The sequence below is a fragment of the Perissodus microlepis genome, chromosome 9 (genome assembly GCF_051167445.1).
Source record: "Perissodus microlepis isolate ML-2025 ecotype Zambia chromosome 9, ASM5116744v1, whole genome shotgun sequence".
NCBI lineage: Eukaryota > Metazoa > Chordata > Actinopteri > Cichliformes > Cichlidae > Perissodus > Perissodus microlepis.
Genome location: NC_140469.1, coordinates 7,874,454 through 7,890,355, shown reverse-complemented (window position 1 = coordinate 7,890,355; position 15,902 = coordinate 7,874,454). Strand labels below are relative to the sequence as shown.

Here is a 15,902-nt window from a genome sequence, read left to right as displayed (position 1 = left end):
TAGCCACTTTTTATGACCATTGATGGGATTAAATTTTACTTTAATGCATCTCATTTAAAAAGCAGAAGACACGATCACACACCTAAATCAGTGCAGAACAACATTACATGCTATTATACTGAGTATAATTTATTGCATCAACTGCACATTGCTGCCATCTTGTGGATGGGAGACTGTTTTTACATCATTTGTTTTCATATGAAGTTCTTAAACAAGCAAAGTTAGACCTTAAACCTGGTTTCCAGCTATAAAACCAAGGCCCCGCTGAATGCACTTTGTATTCTGTGTTTACTTCATTTTGTTGCATTTAATTATAGACACCCATTTGCATTCAGTTTGTTTAGTGATTCATCCTCTAATTTATGTTTCCCAGACTTGGGACATGACTAAACAGGATATTGCATCAGCGTCATTTCACATTAACTGACCAATCCCGAACAGTACCACAGGCCATCATTTGGATTTAAGACTTGGAACAAGAATACCTGATATTTAGGAATGATATAGCAGTCCGTCTGTCTCTCCTTGTTTCACGGCGAGGCCAGAGGGATGAACGGAGTGAGCTGAGTGGAAACTGTTGCTCAACTGTTGCTTCTTTTAAACTAAATTTATACTCCTCATAAAATGTTCCCAAAATGTTTTTGCCAAAGTTTTCTCATCACAAATCCAATAAAGTATTAAACAGAAAAAAAAAAAAAAAAAAAGAACATGTTGTTACATCATCGTAATGTTTTATTTATTGATGACAGCACAGTCTTTAATAAAGTCATCTGTGTACATTAGTGGTTTAAAAATTCAACACATAAACTAGTATAAAGCAGTCCCGGGGACTGGCTGACTAAAAATAGTTCACTTTCCCTTCTCCTTCGGCTCTCCTCATCGGTGCACCTTCTCAGTTGTAGCACAGCCTATAAATCTCAGTCACAGTCTTACTAGCTAACAGCTAGTTCTTTCCTCTCGACTTCACCTGCCGCTTTTACAATACATCTGCTGCATTTCTCACATTCGTCGAGATAAAATAAATATCTCTCATGGCTCGCGCTCACTCTGCTGTGTGTAACATTCTTGTCTTTCACTATCCCGACTCCCTGCTTTACCCAGCTGCTGTTAGCTGCTGCATTATTCAAAGTATATTTTGCAGCTAAGGTGGCAGTGGGTTTCCTGTTTTTCACGGTATACAATGTATGAAAATTGACAGTGATCACACTGTTTACTCATCCACACTACTGAAAGAAGCAGCACGACAGAGGATCTTCTTTCTTACTTAACTATCTGCCAGACTCGTCAGCTTCAGCCACACACACAAACTATTATTTATTTTATCTATTTATTTCTAAAGAAGATTACTTTTACTTATAACTTCTTTAGCATTTAAAAATATTTTTTACTTTCAATAAAGCCTTTGGTCAACCAAAGAAATAAAAAAAATCTCTTTTATTACCTTTAAGGTTCCTTGTACCTGACTTTAACATCTGTGTAACGCGCTTTCCTGACATCACTGTACCATGAAAGCCTCATACTGTGGTAACATCATGTGCTTGTTCAAAGCAGCAGGGCACTAAACCCATACACTGAACCCCTGCTTTATAATCCATGACAGAGACACTTTGGTCCAGGAGGGTCCGACACAGGCAGTTTATTACAACCTGATTGGTCTTTTTGATGCATGGTCCTCTTGCACTGAGATCTCTACTGGTCAAGAACACGCCAAGTCTCCATGTCGTTCGCATCTTGGCAGGGTGTCAGCAGCACTTTACTCTTACTCTAAGTACCTTTGGTTTTCTTCCACATGTGCATCAAGTCGATGGGGTTACCTTTTGCTAGAGGAACGAACCTGGTGTCTCATCCAGCTCGTTGGAGCTAAAGAATGACAGCAGGTAGACAGATAAACAGATCAAGATGTTGTCTTTATGAAGTCTTTCAACAGGCCCCCAAACTTGTTTTCGCTACTTACAGCGTGATTGTCCTGGTTGCCTGGGGTTACTGGCACTACTACCAAAAGAAGACTGGAAGTTATGGATGGTCTCTTGAAGGATCTGCCTCTCTCTACCCTGATGACAGACAACAGTGATCATTATGCATTAGCAGGGCTCTAGACTAACTTTTTGCCATGGGCGTACCGGTACGCCTAACTTAAAAAAGTTAGGCGTACCGGCACAAAAGTTAGGCGCACACAAATTTTATAGTAATTTATATAATATAATGTGTTTTTCTGGATACACTGTGCTTTTTCAGCATTCAAAGATTGACGACACCGTGTCAGAGCACTGGCTATGAATTTCAGAAGGATCAGGCCTTAACTTAACAGAAAAGTTAGCAATAGTTCTTTTCCTATTACAGCTACATCCACTTCTGTCGTGCCTAGGCTGCTCACTAGGGCTGGGTATCATCACTGATTTCTATAATCCATTCGATTCCGGTTTTCAAAGTCCCGATTCGATTCAACTTAGCCTCAGACAGTCAGAAATATTATAATTCTGATCATTTATCAGTACTGACTTCATCAGAGTTGTGAACATCACAGCAGATGCCTTTGTGTGAAAGTAACAGAGAATAAAACACAGAAAAACATGAAGGAGATTTTCCTGGTCTGGCTTTTTATAGCAGATAACCTTAAAAATATTCTACAATGTTCTGCATATAAAGTTTAAATTTCTTCAGTATTGAACAACAGAAAAAATAGGCTTTCTTGTCCGAGGTCATTTAAGTGAAAAAAAGAAAAAGGAAAGAAAAAGACAGCAGCCGACAGCGCTGTAAACAACGGTAGACTGGTGGGTAATAAGCGAATGAATAATACGGAAAACAGAGATTGGAGACGGGAAACTGTTCTTGAAGTATAGAGAGAGAGATAGCTGTGCATGAAGTGTGATTTTAATAGTCGTGGAAGCAAAACAGCAAAATTCATGACGACATTGATCAAATGTGAAGCGCAGTTTGCTGCTTCTTTTGCTGCTGGCTCGGTGAATTTTGGTTGGAGAGAGACAAAACCTGCAGCTCAGAATCAGCGCAAAAAGACGTAATCACAGCGCGGACCGGACGCATCAGAATCACTAAGCTCCAACAGCGTGTCTGTCTACGGGCCGTCGGGTGAGAAAGCCGAGAAAGACAAAGTTGATTCTGATTCTGGTGTTTACGTCTTTGTGTGGAGTCCGTGTACCTGCTCTCATTTGCTGTTTGGTTGTTGTTGAAATGGTTTTGTGAGCTTTAATCTGAGAATCTGGCATTTCTGGCAAAACACAGTTATATTTAAAAGTCGATTCAGGATTTAATGAATCGATATCGCTTTATTCAAGCTACTCACCTCCCACTTCCACCTGCACTTTCAACTGGACCACGGCCAATCAGAGAGGTCCCGCCCCTTACTATCTCTGATTGGTTTAGTCCACGATAGGGGCAAAATGTGTGTCTGTTGTTGACCACAGGGAAGGTTGCAGATTTTTTTTTTTTTTTTTGCTACCCAAACAGTTGGTCGCACAGGTGCAACCAAATATTTTTTTTAGTCGCACCACCGAAAAATTTGGTCGCATTTGCGACCAAATTGGTCGCACTCTAGAGCCCTGATTAGGAACAGATTTTCCGACAAAGATGCTGTAAATGTTCTTTAAAAGTAGCCATATGTGGTATGAATCCACTGTAACACTATATATGTTATATTCCCTCTATATGTCTCTTGTGGCTCAGGCAGTTCATTATTAAGACATAATGTTAGGATATACATTAGAAAGATACAGCACAAAATAGATTGCTGGAAGCAACTTTGAAATGCATAACCACGCTAAACCGAACGTACCTTTCCAGCATTGAGCTCTGATATGGCAGCCAAGATCTGTTGTCTGGGTCCATCTGTTTTGATGCCCAGCTCCTTCAGGTCTCCATCGGTTAAAGTCAGGAATGCTTCCATATCCACCTAAAAGAAAAGAAAGAAAAGAAAAGAAAAGAAAAGAAAAGAAAAGAAAAGAAAAGAAAAGAAAAGAAAAGAGATGCATTTTTGGGCTTTAAGTGTGAAAATGTATGGTTAGAAGGCTAAGAAAGAAAAGACGGAGTACCTCTTGTTCCTCAAATATAGGCTGGTATTTCTCAAGGGACAGTTTCTTCAAAATACTGGACAGCTCATCTGAAAAAGTAAAAAAAACTATAAGGGAAACTGATGCCACTCATACTTATTTTACATCAAAGCACATGGTGTACATAAAAGAACACAATCCATGCATGATGATGATTTGGGTTAATGCTGAATAAAATGCGCCGACACCTTCATCTGTGATGGTTCCGCTGCTGGATCCTCCGCTGCTCTTGGAGCGTGGATGAGAAGAGGCTGAGGACAGAGAGTCTCCTGGCACGGGGGGAATCTTGGGTGTTGGGGAAGGAGACGGTGTGAGAGTGGGCGATGTGCTCTTGGAGGTTGAGGAATTCCCAGACTGAGGTCTCTTTTTCAACTCCATTTTCTACAAAGGAGGACAGTGAGGGTGGACAGTGGTATTTGTTCAGCTCTGGCTGTTTTTACACAGTTATACAAGACATTAAGAGTTACTGTCAAAGAAAACCTGTGAAAGAAAGTTGAGACCTTTCTGGAATGGATGTCTGAGGCAACAAGGCTGGGATGGGTGTGAATGTCAGGAAGGCTGATGTCAGGCAGGGGCAAACCAGGTGTTGAAACTGGTGGTGGTAGTGGGGCTTGACTCGGCGTCTGGTTGTGCTGTTTTTCCGGAGGTTGGCTCTTTACCTCTATAAGCCCGGCTGCTCTTTTCCGTTGGGCTGCTATCTGGGAGAGCACGCTGTCTGCACTGCCCCCTGGTGTAAGGAGAAAGCAAGATTGCGATGTGTTTTGCAGCCCCTGTGTCATGCAATCACTTTTTGCTTTTAATGTTTTTACTTGCGAACCTGAACGGTTGTGGGAGTCCCGGTTGAGTCCCGCCACTCCATTTGAGCCTCCAGAGGAGTGGGGGGAGTGATAGTGACCAGAGTTGGAAGGAGAGGATGAAGATGGCCCCTTGGGGATACTGGGAAACTTAATGGACCTGCTGACCACACGGCTGATGGATGTCTGTCCATAAAGGAGAGAGAAGGAGCGGCATAAGGACAAATTTCGCCTTCTCCGACCTGAACTAAAACCCTCTCTGTCTAACACCCAAAAGGACTCACAATATCTGAGTTTCCACTGCTGTTCAGCTTCCTCTGTGGTGGCATGGGCAGGCGGGGCACTTCGCTCTTGCCCTCCCTGAGGACGCGTGAGCGGTCCGAGTTCCACGGCTCAAAGTTGGAGGGTGGCAAGAAGGGAGGAATCACTGCTTTCAGCTTGTCATTTGGCAGCCGAGTCAAGGGGGCACCGCTTCTCAACTAAATTAGACAGACACATATTAAGAGTCACAAACACGTCTTAAAACTAAAATAACCCTAATCCAGGATAGTGCTCCTACCATCGTGGTTATTAGAAAGTCGTCTTTCTCTGAGGATGCTCTGCAATGACCTGCTGAAAGGAGAATACATCACATTTATACATTACTTTGCTCACATAAAGCTGGACATATGCTCAGCTACATTTACCCTAAATATCTCATGGACATGTGATGTCATTCATGGTTTTAAGGAAACTGACTCACCACCATCTTTGGTCTTCACTGCCCAGGCAGTGCTCATGTCATTCCCCGCTACAGCAGGAGTAGGTGCCACCGCCCCGTTGGAAACAGCAGCGGGCTTCTTGTTCGCCTTCATCGTGGCATCCAGTGAACTCTCGGCATCGTCTGGAAATGGAGCCAGGCGATTGGCTGAAAGGCCATGCCTGAGGGTGTGAGTTAACTTGAGCCGACGGAAGCGGTTCGACATCCTACTCCACCAGGACTGGAAGAGGGTGGACACAAAGGAGCGTTATAACCAAAACTATTATGATATCCTTGATAGAAAGCAAATTACTTTGCAAATTACGTTTTTACCTTAAGGCCTCCTTTGTCATCGGGCGGCACGGGGACATTGTTGAGGGACTGTCGACTCTTGGAGCGCGTCATTAAAGTTCTGGCGCGGTGTTTCGACTTATCTTTGTCTACCTGCATGCACACGGATGCTAACAGACGTACCAGCTCAGTGTCTGACAGAAAACACAGGGGAAACAATTATGAGTATATGCAGTTAATAACTTGCAAAAAGCGAGGGATTTAAGTCTACCTGTTTCATGATCGTTATCATAGATTATTCTACTGATTATTTTCTCTATTAATAGATGAAGCCTCGCTTCTGTCAGCCTGCCCCAGGGCAGCTGTGGCTACAACTGTAGTTTGCCTTCACCAGTGTGTGAATGAATAGTGGCATTGTAAAGCGCTTTGGGTGCCTTGAAAAGCGCTATATAAATCCAATCCATTATTATTATTATTATTATTGTTTGATTAGACAAACTGATAAACACCTATCACATTCAAACAGCTCGTTTCACACAGCTAATACTTCAAAAAGCAACCTCATCACTTACTGCTAAAACCAAAGTCCAGGGATGAGCTTTTCTAAAAGCAAATATAACTGAAAAAAGATTCAATTATTTTTATTCCAATTCACGCTTCTAAATTTTGATTGGTTGATATTATGAAATCACTACGTGTGTCCTGTATCCTCATCTTAAGTACACTACTTTATTTAAAAGGTTTAAATAAGGGATTTCACAAATGGTGGATGCCTTTTGGTTGGTTTGTTTTTTTAGTTGATTATGAATGAATTATGGTCTTTAGCTGAGGTTTTCCCAAAGTGTTATTAGACGGAGCAATGACAGGAAGAACTACCTGGATCATTGAGCAGCATAACCAAATCAAACGCTGTGTATCCATTCTTAGCTCGGAGGTTGACATCAGCACCTTGATTCAACAAGTACTTGACAATGTCTTTATTGCTGAATGGAGGGCGGAGGAGAAAACAAAAGACAGTGTAAGAAATGATACATGCTCTGTGTATGACTTTGGAAGTCAGACATCCTGATATTAAATATGGTATTGACTTTTTGTCACTCTGTAGTAGAAACCTGTTCTAATTTACATTCAAAATCAGCAGGACAGCAACAACAGTGTTTAACACCTGAGCCAAACTTCTTAACCTTAAATTGATCTAAATCATTCTAATAAAAAAATCAAAAAGCAATTTTCTGATTGAAACAAACCAGCAGCTTCTCCTCACCCGTGGTAGGTGGCCTGCATTAAAGCGGTCCACCCATGGACGCCATCTTGTTTATCTATGTCGGCATTCTTCTCCACCATCAGCTGAACCACCTCTAACTGGCCGCTTACTGCTGCCATCATGAGAGGCGTTGCTCCCTCCTGATTGGACAAATTCACCTGAGCAGGATCCTCCTCCAGGATTTCTTTGACCAGCTGTGAATTTCCTGAGAAGAAAACATATTTACAGATGTGTAGAGGTATGTAAAGTCATTCGTTTCCCGAAAACTTTTCCTCCAGGTTTATCTGTTCGATTCAGCTTACCTAATTTCAGAGCGCTGAGCACATCTGGCCTTCTTCTCTCATCATCTGCGAAGAAACAAGTGAGAATGAGAAGAGGAAAGAGATCTGGAAAAAAACAGCCCCGCTTGGCCAGACTCCACATAGCTCAGCAAAAATCAGGCAGCGTGGGGGGCGGGGCTGGGGTGTTAAGTACACAACTGTTACATACTACAGTTCAACACGCACATAAATCACATCAACTATAATTTATGTGCAAGACTGCTTAGAAAAGGCAGAAAAGTAGAGAGGTGAAAGACGCATTCACTAGCAAGAACTAAAGCTCCAAATGTGATTTACCAGTATGTACTGCTAATGAAGATGACATGTTATTGAGAAGCAAAGAGCTAAGCCAGAGGCCGACGCTGTGGTTTGGGGAAGGTAATGGCTTCAAATCCTGATAAATCCCTTTCAGTTCCCACAAACAGTTGCATAGGGCAGGTGGGCATTTGCAGCAGTAAACCAGCGATGTCTGAAGTGTGGGCCCACTTCTGAACTTCAGATAAGAGTAAGAAGAACCTCACCAGAACTTGTACATCGTTAGAAACTAAAACTTGTAGGTTTCGCTAACAAATCTGCCTGATTTGCCTTTTCACACTTTTCCTTGTTTGCATGCTGCAATTAAAACCTTTGAAATATACACTGCGTGTGGCTACGTTGGTAAGTTGAGCTAAAAACCTGAACTAGCTGTGAGAAGAGCCATGAAACAAAAAGGCTGAGCTCCTCTGGCCCCTCTCACGTCAACGTTAACTGAAGTGCATTCGCATCCTGCAGGGGGTCGGGGGTGGGGGGTGGATTCTCTTGTCGACATGGTGCTACCAAAATAAAATTCAAAAGCTTTCAAAGCACCACACACTCTCAGAAAACACTAAAAAGTTGAGTATTTACTTTATTTTGTCTTTTTGCAAACACTTTTTGCACTATTACATCACTCTGCTATTCTCTGATAATCAAAAACATTCAACTGACTCCTTCATTATACTATACAGTGAAGTGTATTAACGCAAGGCCTACTGTGGAAACCACTGTTTCCTTTATATGTTCTTTTTATGTTCTATACGCATTCAAGATACATGTGAAGTTGAAGTTCTATACTGATGTTATCCATGTTATTTGTGTCTGCTTTGGCTGATTTAATTTTAGTATTAATAATAATAATAAACCCCAACAATCAGATGACCCACTATGAAAACCACTTGGCAACGGTGGAGAGGAAAAAACTCCCTTCTAACAGGAAGAAACCTTCAACAGAACCAGGAGGGGCAGTCATGCTGCGACTGCTAAGGGGTGAGGGAAGGAAGACAGGACAGCCAGTATTTGTCCTTTTTAGGAAACATGTAACACAAGTAAGCAGGCTCAGCCGCTCAGCTCCTTCAGTTTGCTTCTAAAGTTTTTCAGACTGGAAGATGTAATTAAGTAAAGTAAGTAAATTTTTATTTATATAACACCTTTCAAGATAAAATCACAAAGTGCTTCAAGCTAAAACATAAGAACAAAAATCAACCAAAAGCAAGTTTAAAAAGATGAGTTTTTAACTGTTCTTTTACAAAGGCATGTATAATATGCGATGGCACTACTGTACTTTATCATCAGGCCAAGACAGCAAAGTCTGAATGAGTAACTGAGGGAAGGCTGTACCTGTCTGTGGTCTGACAGTAGTGATGGAGTCCAAATAAGCCTTGATGTCTCTCTGTTTCAGCTGCATGGCCAGTTCAAAGGCTGTCTTGGACAGAACGTTGATTCGGTCTGGGTCAGCTCCACGTTCCACCAGCTGCTGAGCCACAGCCACCTTTACAAAACACACACACACAGCTTTAATCACCAGGTCCTACAGAAAATTAGCCCAGGCCCATTTTAAACAATTGATAAAAACCCATTAATAAATGCCACCAACATACCCACAATGTGCTAAATATATATATCTTTTTTCCAACCGTCAATGTTTTAAACCCTACCTTCCCACTTAGAGTGGACAGCATCAGTGGTCCCCATCCAGTGGTCTTCTGAGAGAAGTTTACATCAGAGCCCCACTCCAGCAGCAGGCACACAACGGCCTCATGACCGTGCTGAGACGCCACCATCAACGCTGTGATGTCCATGAATTCTCTTCCACCTCCTCCTCCCAGACAGCCTTCACCGGGTCCAAAACTGGCTCCGCTGTGAAAAAAAAAAAAAAACACAAAAGAGTGGAGGATTCAATTCAATTCAATTCAATTTTATTTATATAGCGCCAAATCACAACAAAAGTCGCCTCAAGGCGCTTCATAGATACAGAGAAAAACCCAACAATCATATGACCCCCTATGAGCAAGCACTTTGGCGACAGTGGGAAGGAAAAACTCCCTTTTAACAGGAAGAAACCTCCGGCAGAACCAGGCTCAGGGAGGGGCGGCCATCTGCTGCGACCGGTTGGGGTGAGAGAAGGAAGACAGGATAAAAGACATGCTGTGGAAGAGAGACAGAGGTTAATAACAGATATGATTCAATGCAGAGAGGTCTATTAATACATAGTGAGTGAGAAAGGTGACTGGAAAGGAAAAACTCAATGCATCATGGGAATCCCCCGGCAGCCTACGTCTATTGCAGCATAACTAAGGGAGGATTCAGGGTCACCTGGTCCAGCCCTAACTATATGCTTTAGCAAAAAGGAAAGTTTTAAGCCTAATCTTAAAAGTAGAGATAGTTTCTGTCTCCCGAATCCAAACTGGAAGCTGGTTCCACAGAAGAGGGGCCTGAAAACTGAAGGCTCTGCCTCCCATTCTACTTTTAAATACTCTAGGAACAACAAGTAGGCCTGCAGAGCGAGAGCGAAGTGCTCTAATAGGGTGATATGGTACTACAAGGTCATTAAGATAAGATGGGGCCTGATTAGGATGTTAGTTAGATATCACACTGGGCTACAAATTTACTTGAAAAAGAGAAAAAACCTGCAGCTGTTGTTATTGTTGCCATTGGAGACCGTCTCTGCGGCAACAGCCAGGTGATCAAAGTCATCCACGTACGCACCGCTCTCCAGAAGCAGCTTGACTACATGAGTGTGTCCCCCGCGAGCCGCCATGGTCAGGACGCTTGCTCCAAGCCTGTTGCGCCCATTAATCTCTGCCCCGTTCTCCAAAAGAATGTGGGCGACAGTCAAGTGGCCAAACCTGGGAGGAGAAATAGGACAGAGGAAGAACTTTGCATGTAGAAGTTGTTCCAGGTGAATTAGGATGCTCTTTTTAAGCCAGCTATCACAGGCTCCAAAAGAGATGCCAGTGCACTTTAAGCAAGGACTGTGTAGAAAACTACAGGTATGTTCAAAATTAGAAAAAGAAAATGTATAAAAGTGAACAGTAATTTGCTACAAAGCACTTGAATTTTCTCTATAAAGAAGGTTGAAGGCTCATTGAAATCTCTAGATAACAATGGTATTACTTTATAATATGGCCTGCACATAAGGGCATAAATTAAGGTTTTGTTTCTTTTAAGATCAATTTAGCTAGGCTTGGCTCCATCATTATAAATTCTCACTGGCCTGCAAATTTTGATGATATCTTTGTTTCCTGTAAAAACCTGACTTGTTACCCCGTTATCATAATGTGCCTTCTTGTAATTAACTGTTGGTAAAATATAATTACATTTGAATTTCAAGTAAAATAATTTAAATACCATTTAACTACTGTGGAATTTGTCGCTGGCTGTATTATAAAGTGTTACCCACGAAACTCCAGTAAGTTCTGCAAATGTTAAACCCCCGATCGGCCTGTGATATTAAAGGAAACAAGACTAAACACAATCTGCTCCCTCTCATGTTCACTAAAATGTGTGTTTTTATGCGACGAATTGGGGAGGGGCATCGGAAGATTCCTGCCCTTTAATATTAATTACTTTATGATTAACAACACACGGTGGGAAATAAAAAAGGCACATTTTTAGAAGGAGTCTGGTGCCACCCTCTTACATGAGCTACATGAGTTACATGAGCTCCAGCAAGCTGCCCCACCTCGCAGCCTGCATCAGTGGGGTCCAGCCGTAGTTGTTGCGACTGTCCACTGAGGCCCCCTTTCTCAGCAAGAACCGGACCAGGTTCTCGTGTCCGCTGGCCGAGGCGAACTGCAGGCCGGTGTTTCCCTCTTCGTCGGTGCAGTCCACAGGTACCAGAGACAACATGTCCGCAGCGTCACACTCCGAACCCGCTTCTGACCGCAGCCTGCTCTGCCGCCCGGACTCCTTCGGGGCTCCGGGCTCCAGGATGCTCCGGGCCGTTTCATAGTCCCCCTCATCGCAGGCACGTAGAAGTAGCCGCGAATTCACGGGGACCCCGAAATTCATGTCTTTATTCACCGCGCTGTTTCGTCTCCATTCAGTTTCCAGTTGTTTTATCGACGATAACCGTGAAAAAGTTCTCCTCTGTCACTTGGCGGCGGCCTGTGTTTGGAAATCATGACGCACAGCAAAATGAAGTTCAGATTTGTTGTTAATGTTCTTCCTTTCAAACAATACGCCAAGGAGCTCCTCTCCAGTCTCTACATTTAGTCTAATGTTCTTCACAAAACAACTTTGTGGCCATCAGCCGGCGATGCCCGGTTCCGTTACTTGTTTAGGAATCTGATCACGGTGAAGTTAGTGGCTACACTGCGCAACTTCTGCTTTTCAAAACAAAAGCATACTCAGGTACGATCAGCTTTTAGGGTACTTTGGTCAAACCGACTTATAGCTCGGCTGCAAAGTATATTTAATTACATTGTGTTTGTATATCCTCCCTCCACATTCGTATATGACTAGTGTCCGATACATTACTAGCCAAGATAATATTTTAAAATATACAGTGTCACAAACCTTAATATATACTTTGTGACACAAAGCAAATGACACATCTTACAATTTAAAAATGTAAATATCAAAAGGGCAGTGTTCCACAGAATAGTATTGATATTGATATTATTCACTCGGCTATCACCATCTTTCTGAACTTTTTGTTCGCCTCAACATAATTGTTACAAACAATGATTGTATTATTTTGAAACGTTTTTTACCGGAAGTGTTCTCTGGTTTTTATGTCTCTATTTGCTGTTGTTGTCTGAGGTTTCTGCGTTACATACTTAGAGGTTATTTAGTTGTTGTAGATATACAGAGGTCAACAGTGCTAAAAACACGAGGTTTTTGGTTTATTTTTAATGTTGTCATGATTGTTATTGTTATTTATGTCCTGTCAACGCGCAGCTGATCAGATGTGCGAAAAACGTGTTTCCACTGCCCTCCAGTGGTGGAAAATGCAACAATTCACTTTATTCCTTTTTTTTTTTTTTTTTTTACAAACCACAGACACCAAATAGCAGTATTTACAGTGAGCATTATTATTTGCACAATATACACAAATATAGTTTTAATGTAAACTTTGAAATAAGGTTTACTTTAAATAAATAAATATATTTGAAAAAATATTTTTAAAAATCTGGGAGATTTTTTTTTCTCTCAGTAGAAAAAACAAGCAGTATCTTAATGAAAAAAATTTTGTTTGTTGCAGGATTCGATTTGTTTTCATAGCTTGTTTTCACAGCCGTACAGTCAGAGCAAGCAAACAAACAAAAACACAAAAACAAAAAGGAAATGATTTTAAATGTATCTAATTAAATTACATATACAATTTGTACATTGTAAAACGTTAGAATTAATGGAATCTGGTCAAATGAAATTTACTTGATTGGCATATATTTAGTTTATACCAAGTATATTTTCCGTGATGATTGCTAATTTAAATAAATAAATCTTTGATTTCATATATTTCATTTACATTTTACTCAAAATTCTTGCTTCATGTTTACTGGAGGTTAAACTTTATTTACTGTGTGCCCTGGGGGTTGGAATAACAGTTTCTTTTGTTTAATATGACGATAGGGGCTTCTCAGTGTCAACTTTATATTTCAATTTTGTGGGATATATTTTGCGGAAATTTGTGTAATTAAACCATTTATATCATTAGAACTATTTTGTAAAATATTGTATTATTTAATATTGATACTTTAACTTGCTTGTTACTATTCTCACTGTGTTGGAGCAACTGTGACCTTTTAATTTCCTCTGGGATTAAAAAATATTCTGATTTTGATTCTTGCTTCTAAATGCACATTTTGGAATGAAGAATTTGCCATAGAACAACACAATAACTACTGTAACAAATTTGTGGCATTATCAGTTTGTACAAATCACTATTACTGGAATAATAGTACAAGTAACAGTTGCAGTCTTATCTAAAACGCACATACGTGATCACACTGCAATTTCAAAGTCACGTTAATAGATGTCGCTATTAGTTACGGAGCTGCTTGAAACACCAACGAAGAAGTAGAAGACTCCCGGATGAGCAGTACATATGAGGAAACTGGCCTGTGCTCGGTCTTTTCACCGAGAGCTAACCACGTTGGTGGCGTGCTTTCCTGGCTCACCGCTGTTCGCTTGAATTTTTTTCCGAATAAGTCGGTCAGGAATATTCACAATGGTATGTGCTGTTTGATTATGTCAACCAACAACTTGTATGCATCTGGTTTTTGCTAATTGCTTGATAATTTGTAGAGTAATTTGAACTCAAGAGTTTTACGGAGTGTCGCTGCTAATGCCGACAGCTAATGGCGCTCGCAGCCCCTTCATAAACACCGTCCAAACGGACTGTAGATAGTTTTACTAACGTTAGAAAGCTGTAGATTCATGCGGCTGTGGATGTTAAATGCACAGTTAACGTTTCGGCGCATTTCTAAGCGAGGCAGAAGACTCGCTTATATAAAGTTCAAGCTTCCTTTTGACTCGCGCGTTTTGTGGGGGCCGGTTGTTGCTTAAAGTAAATCATTTGGGTGTCGTTATTCATCGGGGTGTCCCAAATTATTGTTCTCTGCCGCTGCGTTCAGGTGCTTTTGCCCGGGCTTCCGAATCAGTGTAAAAGGAATCAAACAACCTAAACTAGTTCGCTGCGCGTGTTCTTGAGATTTCCCCCTATTTTTTTTTTTTTTTTTTGGGGGGGGGTAGTTTAATTGTAAGCCATGCTGTGTAATATTTTGTGGACCATTGTTTTTGTTTTTGTTTGTTTTGTTTTTTTTACGTCGTCCTGCAATATCAAAGATGGGTCTGAGTAACTGATTTTTCCTCCTCACATCCAGGCTTTTAAGGACACCGGCAAGGCACCAGTTGACACTGAGGTTGCCATCCACCGCATCCGCATCACCCTCACCAGCCGCAACGTCAAATCTCTGGAGAAGGGTAATTAAGCTCAGATTTAGTTAATGTTGTGAGTTTAACCTGACCTGAGCTATGAGGACAAAAATTTGACTGATAAACCCTGATTTATGTATACGCTATTCTGAGCCATGGCTTGGAAAGCAAATCAAGGTAAAGTGATGACTGGCCGTGTTTTCAAGTTTTGTGCATTTCTGCTCTGCAGTCTGCGCAGACCTGATCCGTGGGGCTAAGGAAAAGAACCTGAAGGTGAAGGGACCTGTCCGCATGCCAACCAAGGTACTGAAGACCATGGCTCAGAACTCTTATCTAACACCACATTGGAATAAATTGCTTTTTCTTGATTGCGTATCCTGAATGCTTGATCATTTTATTAAAGTAAAATGCATTTCTCTTCCTCCCTCCAGACTCTGCGCATCACCACCAGAAAGACTCCCTGTGGTGAAGGGTCCAAAACCTGGGATCGCTTCCAGATGAGGATCCATAAGCGCCTGATTGATCTGCACAGCCCATCTGAAATTGTCAAGCAGATCACCTCCATCAGCATTGAACCTGGTGTAGAGGTCGAAGTCACTATCGCTGATGCATAAATGACCCAGATTTTTCAATAAAGCAATGAATGAGGAAACTATGATGTGGTGGTGTTTGGGTTTGTGATGGTGGGAAACCTCAAAAGGGCCAAGTTTGCGATGAGTGTCTAGATGTTAATTGTAAACTTAAGCAAAATCTACCTACAGGTACAAATAAAGGAACCCGAAAAAGCAGTCTTAGACGCTCACTGAATGGCTGTAGTTTTCAAAAGCAATAGATATAAATTTGCCTTTTATTAATGTCTTAAAGGAAAGAAAGTGCCAAAGGTTTTAGTAAGTTAAAATAAGTAAACATTTGTCAGTTGAAGGATTATTAGGGAAACCTTGAACTAAGGGGCCTAGTGACATGATATGACAACTGTAAACCAGAGTTGGATGTCTCGAGACCGGTCTTCACTTTTACGTGGTCTCGGTCTTGCTTTCTCAGATCGACAAAGTGTTCGGGAGATTTGGAGTCAACCATGGGAGGGGGGGGGGTGGCTTACTGGGCTTAAGCCCGGGTCATTTTTTCAGAAGCCCGGGGTCTTTTGGAGTGTAATTTGTTTCATAGTAAGATGCCTGACTGACAACTGTATAAAACAAAAACTACACACAATATTCGAAGCACATAGCGCACAGTAGTAAATTCCCTTTAATT

The 15,902-nt window shown here is 41.4% G+C and overlaps 2 protein-coding genes and 1 non-coding gene across 4 annotated transcripts; 2 read left to right on the top strand and 1 right to left on the bottom strand.

The window, feature by feature from the left end:
• Positions 1-214: 214 nt before the first annotated feature.
• Positions 215-12,074, bottom strand: anks6 (ankyrin repeat and sterile alpha motif domain containing 6). Of its 2 annotated transcripts, none has more exons than XM_084938903.1 (18): positions 11,452-12,074; positions 10,397-10,615; positions 9,425-9,626; positions 9,108-9,258; positions 7,455-7,499; positions 7,153-7,357; positions 6,765-6,871; positions 5,931-6,082; positions 5,601-5,838; positions 5,418-5,467; positions 5,143-5,337; positions 4,882-5,044; positions 4,565-4,791; positions 4,253-4,445; positions 4,047-4,114; positions 3,791-3,907; positions 1,955-2,051; positions 215-1,860 (listed from the first exon to the last, which is right to left on the bottom strand). In XM_084938903.1, exons 1-18 carry the CDS (start codon positions 11,778-11,780, stop codon positions 1,811-1,813), a joined length of 2,808 nt encoding a protein of 935 aa, XP_084795029.1. In that variant the 5' UTR covers positions 11,781-12,074; the 3' UTR covers positions 215-1,810. The 2 variants fall into 2 exon arrangements, with proteins under 2 accessions (XP_084795029.1, XP_084795028.1); XM_084938902.1 differs by having other exon boundaries at positions 216-1,860; positions 5,418-5,470.
• Positions 12,075-13,814: 1,740 nt separating this feature from the next.
• Positions 13,815-15,306, top strand: rps20 (ribosomal protein S20). Its single transcript, XM_084938892.1, has 4 exons — positions 13,815-13,947; positions 14,600-14,699; positions 14,881-14,954; positions 15,083-15,306. Exons 1-4 carry the CDS (start codon positions 13,945-13,947, stop codon positions 15,263-15,265), a joined length of 360 nt encoding a protein of 119 aa, XP_084795018.1. The 5' UTR covers positions 13,815-13,944; the 3' UTR covers positions 15,266-15,306.
• On the top strand, positions 14,745-14,810 carry LOC146379958 (small nucleolar RNA U54). The gene has a single exon (XR_014801410.1). It is a non-coding gene; the product is annotated as a small nucleolar RNA U54 (small nucleolar RNA).
• Positions 15,307-15,902: the final 596 nt, after the last annotated feature.

Coding starts and splice junctions, on each gene's coding strand:
- rps20 (XM_084938892.1), top strand. Junction 14,700..14,880: donor CGTCAAATCTCTGGAGAAGG/GTAATTAAGCTC, acceptor TCTGCTCTGCAG/TCTGCGCAGACCTGATCCGT. Junction 14,955..15,082: donor CTGTCCGCATGCCAACCAAG/GTACTGAAGACC, acceptor TCCTCCCTCCAG/ACTCTGCGCATCACCACCAG.
- anks6 (XM_084938902.1), bottom strand. CDS start 11,780: ATGAATTTCGGGGTCCCCGTGAATTCGCGGCTACTTCTACGTGCCTGC. Junction 9,259..9,424: donor TGTCCACTCTAAGTGGGAAG/GTAGGGTTTAAA, acceptor TGTTTTGTAAAG/GTGGCTGTGGCTCAGCAGCT. Junction 4,792..4,881: donor GGACTCCCACAACCGTTCAG/GTTCGCAAGTAA, acceptor TCCTTACACCAG/GGGGCAGTGCAGACAGCGTG.